This window comes from Halyomorpha halys, unplaced genomic scaffold (genome assembly GCF_000696795.3).
Source record: "Halyomorpha halys isolate HHAL.00 unplaced genomic scaffold, Hhal_1.1 Scaffold58.1, whole genome shotgun sequence".
Lineage (NCBI taxonomy): Eukaryota > Metazoa > Arthropoda > Insecta > Hemiptera > Pentatomidae > Halyomorpha > Halyomorpha halys.
In genome coordinates this window covers 487788-495181 of record NW_027110919.1, presented here as the reverse complement: position 1 = coordinate 495181, position 7394 = coordinate 487788, and the positions used below count along the sequence as shown (strand labels likewise).

The 7394-nt window shown below is 30.5% G+C and overlaps 1 protein-coding gene across 1 annotated transcript in view; it reads left to right on the top strand.

The window, feature by feature from the left end:
• LOC106692458 (uncharacterized) overlaps nt 1-7394 on the top strand; it is a 236577-nt gene that overhangs the window by 135851 nt on the left and 93332 nt on the right. Inside the window, exon 3 of the mRNA XM_014438415.2 lies at nt 3450-3494. Within this exon, the coding sequence (XP_014293901.1) occupies nt 3450-3494 (45 nt within the window). The remainder of the gene's footprint in view (nt 1-3449; nt 3495-7394) is intronic.

Here is a 7394-nt window from a genome sequence, read left to right as displayed (position 1 = left end):
TATAAGTTAATATATTATTAACAACCCTTAAGGACTACACGACTATGACTCAGGTTGTTTTTCAATTTCTTCCTCTCTGCCCATCTCTGCTTAAGGGTTTCACTGATAAATATACAATAGTATGCTATATAATAGTAATAGTATATAATATTAATAGTATACTATATAATGGTATAATATATAATAGTGATAGTTAAAATAACTTCTCAAAATTATAGCAAAATAAAAAGTACACATTACAAACTGACTCAACTACTGACAGAACATGGACCGCCCATACACTACTTTAAGAGATTCCATATAACTAACACTGATTTCTGTATTTGCGACGGACAAACTCCACTAACTTTTAATCACTTACTTTTCAACTGCACCCTGTACGATCAAAAAAGGTTCAATTTAATAAAAACCTTTTCTTTATCTTTTCTTTTAACATTTTTAGTATAGTACTATAACACATTTTAATGTTAACTTCACATTACATACAAATAGTATGCGGTTTTGCGTGGGGTATGTACACTTTTTTTAAATAAACTCTTGTATAGAGTTACTATGCAAGAGAGAAAAAAAGTAATAGTAATAGTGTGTTATATAATAGTGCATACTATGTATAATATATATATGTATATATAGTTGACCGTAAAATATGACTTTTAAATTTTGGATGGATAAAGATGGAAAGAAAATTGATAGAAGTTAATGTTATGTCAACTATTATGTATATAAATTTATTTGTTTTTCTATCTATCTTCTTTAAATGTTTTTATTATATTTTGTAATGATTTTAATTTATCGTGTTGTTTTTGCTTTGGACGTTTTTAAAACTGTAATAAAGTAATGGATAAAAGTAGCAAATACTTTCTATTCAGTTATCAATTATCTCATCATGTTTCTCTTCCTCACAAGTTAGAAGATCAACAAGACTCTCAGTGGCCAAACGTTTACATTACTTCCACTTTTCACTCACTTTAGGTAACAAATTACTTTAATCAAAACTAAGAAAAATCAAAAAGTATACAAAAATATGAAATCCTAGAAGGTTTTGGAAGGCAACATTGCAAAACAAGCTGCCCAGAAAATCTTCTAGGAGCTCCTCTCCATTTAACATATAACTTGGACTTCAAGCTGCTCACAATCTTATACTTATGATAATTAACATGTTATTTTTTTTTAATTTAACACAATATAATGAATACCTCCAATGTAACCAATTTTATTAACGAATTATTTATTAAATTATTATTTACTATTTATTTAAATTATTAAATTAGTATGTTTAAGAGAAAGTATAAGTATTCTTGTAACGCATCTACATGACTCCTAGCTCAAATTTTTTTCAAGTGCCTTAAAACCTGCTCCTGTTATGAGAGTGTTAGTTAGGTTATTTACCATTACACAGTATTGGAACGATTTTTATTTAAATACCGACGTTATGGATAAAGTAGCTTTAATCATATTCTGATAAAAAATTTCAATAAACCAATTCCAAAGTGGCTTCGGGAAGAAAAATGATTACAGAAAGTTGAAAAACAAAAAGACATGGTCTCCAACTTAATAAGTCTTTCTGCTAAATGATTTACGAACTTAATTGAAAAATGAAGGTCGAATTTCCTTACATAATATCATCATTTGATGTTATCTAACATTATGTAATTTTTGGAATACTGAGAACGAAAAAGGCAGTACTTTCCTGGTCGCGTTGGACTGTTGGTCACGTTGGCAAGTATCTCATTAAGTCTTTCTGTATAGCTCCTCATTCATCTTCATCGAAGTTATAAAACAAATATTGATGAACATAACGTCTATTATAATAAAAATTGATTGAATGTAATATCTTACAGAACGTAACCTAAATATACTACAAAATAAAGATGTGTAAAAATAAGATTTTTTTATGTACGAAACTGAAATTGAACCTGAGATCGATTTTCCGGATTAGATTGGAAAATGTAACAAAATTCATGAGCGGAAATTGCCAAATCTAAGCAAGAATATATACAAGCTACTTTACAGATACAAGATTTCTTAATCTTTACTGAAAAACTGAAGTGATATTTTCCAATCTCCGATGTAATTAATTACTTGGGTTACATAAACTTTTACTTGAAGATAGTCATTATGGAGTATGCAGCTTTACATTTGATTGTGATCAATAGAACTTTTTGATGATAATATATTTTTTAAAGGTAAGAAGGAAACATATCTAAATAAAGCGTTTTCACAAGGGAAAACTGGTATACATCATATTTAAATAAAAAATGAGTGAGATTTGTTTTTTTTATTGTCAATATAATTGTTTATTTACGTTAGTGATCACTTTATTGTATGGATCTCTCTTTATTTTTCATTTGATTATTTGTTTAAATTGTAAAATGGCAATAATATTTAATATTATCTGATTTTTAATTTTTATTATTATTTAAACAGTTATTTAATTAATTAAAATTTTAATAAAGAAGTTACGGCGTGAGCCTCCATAGCCAAGTAATTGAACACACACCAAATGCATGGAATATTGGTTAGTATCGACTTATATTTCACGAGACAAAAACAGAGGTGCGAATATCATCAGTTCGTGTCACGCTATTATATACATGTCTTCCGTCAAGTGACGTGTGTCCATCAAATCCAAACAATTTTCCAACATCAAGCCTTTGATTCTATTGTCATAGTCCAAAAATATAGATCTCAGTTGATTTATGAATTATTACTCTTTAATATCTACGGAATGGGATTAGTGCCCACTGAGTTTGACTGGTTGTGAATATTTATTTATTATATTAAATCAGTTCAGAATCAACACTAGACTCTGGAGAGACTGCTGGGGTATACACATCACCTTTAAAGTATGTAACCTTGATTGGATTACAATAACTTGGTGAGCATTATACGACCAAACAAGTTCTTTGCCAAAAATGTTGGACAAGAAACAGTACTTCCTAATTCTTTGTTTAGTTTTTTTTTTTTCTCATCAGTAAGGTTTCGTCAAATATTCCTCATTACTATAATTCTTGTATTTTATATTTTATAGTATTTTACAAAGGATTTATCTCAAATATATCTACAGTTTTGAGTAACTCAGAAGTATGTCTGCTTAATTAGTGAGGTTGCAAATATTTACAAAAAAAGTAGAGTGAAATTCGACTAGAATATTTAATAAAAAGTATTTATGATGTTTTTGTAACAATTTATGCCTTTTCTATAATATTTGTAAATGGAAAAAATTTACTGAAAGATTAAGATTTAAATTAAAAATATTTAAACTAGAAAAAATTAAACAGAATATAATGAAAATAATTCAGTGAAATAATGTTCTATTATAAAAATTATATCTTGTTTGTCATATTGTTCAGTTATAAGTAATTTATTAAAAACATATTTAATTTATTTAGTCTGGTAGAAATATTAATGTGATTAAATAATTTTACTGGAAATTCCTTTTGTTCCAGGTTAGTAGAGTGCACTTCTATAACTGCAAAACAGATATCTCAGGGGTGAGTAAATTATATTCATACATAATACCATATATAGACAGTATATTTTTTTCTTTTATAAAAATGATTATATATCTTAATACCCCCATATGACGATCTCTCACTCACAGTCAGTATAATAGAAATAGTTTTATGCATTCCCATTGATTTTATGTATTTCCTTAGTTTTATGCATTCTACTTGGTTTTATACATTAACATCTTTCTTGACTTCGCAAAGAGAGCCTATAAAAGCGATTTTTTTTATATTTAATAAACGTTAATATTGAATTTCCCTTGCTTGTTAGCATAACAATCCATTAGATTTATTTGAAGAAATACTAAAATTAAAGTACAGGAGGAGAATGTGGTTGGGAGTGCGGTCAGAGAATAACACAAATAAGTTGAAAAAACTTGTTTAACACCTTTTTTCAACTCGTTCTCTGACAACCATCTTATTATCATAAATCATATCCACTTTCAACTATCTTCTCGTCAAAATTACATTTAAATAGTACACTTACATATAGATTTTCAATCTGATTTAAACGATTTAACTGATTCGTTATATTTCCAGAGGTTTTCATATTAAAACTTGAATTTCCTGCGAACATAAAGCTGATGAACCAATATGATAGCAGATTTTGAATCAACCAACATTGGTACCACATTTAAGTAAATCCACATTCAATTGAAATTCATGCAAACTTAGAAAAAAAAAATCTCTTTTTAAAGGCTATTGTAAAAAAAACCTATTGGAGAATGTGCCGAATTGAAGCACAACGAGCCGAAGGACGGTTATATCCATATTTGTTTAAACCTGGGTCAGCGCAAGATTCTGTTGTCTTTCAATTTCTACTTCTAGTATTTACTCAACACCCCCAAACCTACTGCTTGTTTGTGCTGTTTGTCTAAGGAACTCCATTGTTTCTTCAGACATAAAGCAGAGATCTAATATGGAAATTAAATTACCAACTCAATATTAACGATGTATAAAAATGAAATCCTAACAAGATGTACATAATTATTAAATTTACTTAGTGAATTTTGAAATCAGCTAACTTCACGTATTTATAAATATTCATGGTTTTTGAAGTATAATTTTTTTAATAATTTATTTATTGTTATTTACAACTGTATAAAATATATACAACAAGTAAATTTGCTGTAGGTGGCATAGTGACATGATACAAACATGTGGAGAACCTACCCATTGATAGAACTCCAATAATATTTCTAGAAGAGAAGATCTCAAGGCCATTCTCTTTTCAGACGCCTAGGAGGATTATTAGGTATTGAAGGAGAAGCCAGGGTAGAAACAAGTGGATTTGGGTGGTTGGGAAGTTTATCATGGAAGGATTGGTATCTGGTTCTGGCTGAATTGGCTACATATGAGATATTGAGGTCCTGATGAATGACTTGATCCGTGACAAAATAAGGAGCAGTAAGGATTTTACGGAGGATTTTAGACTGTAAGGATTGGATTCGGGAGGAATTTAATGGTTTAGTTGAGCCCAAAGCTCAACTCCGTATGACCAGATAGGACTTATAATTGTCATGTAGATCAATCTTTTGTAATGGATTGGCAATTTAGACCGTTTGTCTAGTAAATGCTGTAATTATCGGAATCGACGAGCAGTCTTTTTTCAGTCTTGTTCTGTCTTGAAGATTTCATGTTAGCCGTTTGTCCAGATGTAGTCCTAAGTAACAAATCTGTTCGACAGGAATAAGTGTGGTATTATTAAAGGATACTATAAGGCAAGAGGTCATGGGTTTACGACGAAGGATAAATGTGATTTGGTGGGATTTATTGGAATTTATTTTAATCCTCCATTTTTTGCACCATTCTTCAAGGGTGTTGATGTGGGATTGGAGGGTTTGGGATACAATGTAAGGATAATTGTAATAGACATGTGTCGTCGGCATACGTGGTAAGAATAGTGTGAGGATGGATGGTATATCAGCTGTAAAAACTTTATACAAGATAGGAACTAGGATAATACCCTGAGGCGCGCCAGCAGACTGACGGAATAGGGATGAATAAGCGTTGTTATTTACTTGAAATAATCTGTCGCAGCGATAAGAACGGATAATGAGGAAGTATGTAGGGAGTAGATTTTACGGATCTTGTATAGCTGAGTGCCAGACTCGATCAAAAGAAGTATAAATTTATTTATTAAAATTAATAAATAATTGCATTGTGACATTTTATTATATTTTGGCACGATAATTAAACTTTATAATTATGAAGAAAATCAAGAAAGCAACGAGAGCAGAAATAGTTAACAACTATTTATTTGCGGACGTGTCGCCCCACTTTGTAGAGCTTCATTAGAACTGTTAAAGTTAAGAGCTTTCGAGACCTGAAAAGACAAAAGCTTTTGAGTCTAGAAAAATCTAACCTTGAAAAGCTCTGAGCTCCGACGCTTCGCCCCACTTTGTAGAGCTTCACAAAGTGGGGCGAAGCGTCGGCAAAGAAATAGTTGTTAACTATTTTTGTTCTCTATTGACCGCACCCCATTTTTTTTTATTTATTTGTTGATATTTACAACTGTATAAAAAAATACAACCAGTAAATTTGATCATAATGACATAATGATATGATACAGGATGTAGAGAAACTACCCAGTAGTAGAACTCTAAAAACAATTTACAATATAAGGTCACGAGGCCATCTTCTTTTCAGGCGCCTTGGAGGATTGCCAGGAATGGAAGAGGAAGCAAGGTTAGAAACGAGTGGGTTTGGGTGGTTAGGGAGTTTTTCGTAATTTGAAATTATACCGTCAATTATTTTAAAATGTATATATAATATTAAACTTTATGATTGTTTGTTTCTTCCAATTTTATTTTATTAAAATGATAAAACCAGTTAGTAAAATATGGTTCTATTTTTAACTGATTTAATAATCCAGTTTCTTAGAGTTTTTTATTGTGATTCCTTTTTGCATAATCACATAATACCCTTAGTACTTATTATATTTTATAAATGCAGTGCAATGCAATATGACCCTAGTGGCTGAAGAGACCTAAAAAGTTGCACAAATAAATTAGTCTTGTAGAACTTTCTTTGAGTAAAAATAATTAGAAATAAGGGTTGGGCCTAATTTCTAATTAACAATCTAAACCATTGTTTGCAACACAGGGGTTGCTACAACGCGACAGCCGAAATCAGACTTGGTAATGAACTATTGTCATACGGAACGTGGTAATCAACTATTGTCACGTCAATAAATAAGAACATCTCTATCTTCATTATACAATAATTATATTGCGTAATCATCGACAGTTGTCCATGTTATTTATATGCTTGATTATAGAATCAGGACCTGTTCTATTGTAATGGAAATATGAATAAAACTACCAATACCGATGCAAACATAAAATAGTAATCTAAAATGATAATTTGCGAAGAAGACTGTGTTAAATAAGGGGCTGAAATTAGTTCATAGGATTATTGACAAAAAATCTAGTGTGATGAGCGCCTCACACAACACTCACTTGCCACTCGAAAATATGAATATTAAAATATTTGTTGCCATGAAAATTCGGTTTTGAAGGTTTGTTGAGGTGCGGAAAACGGATACAAACTTTGTCCCTGCATAGATTAAAACATTTTTTAAAAACTTAAAACAGTCGAGAACTTATTAATGATATGAATTAATCGGAGTAGGTCGTGTGCACTCGAGTATTCCTGATTTTCTAGTCTCTGTGACAGGCAGGACTGGTGATAACCGTTCTGCCAGGTGCTCGTCTGATGGATTCTTAATAAACCTATATTTTGTGCGTTTTTTATCACTCTTTATTATGTTGTACGAATTAATATGCTAGGAATTCATTTTCCTATTTAGATATAATGGTGAGTGCGCATGCGCTAGTTAGCAAATGAACATATGCTACTTCGTGTCCCACAATAGACTATTTT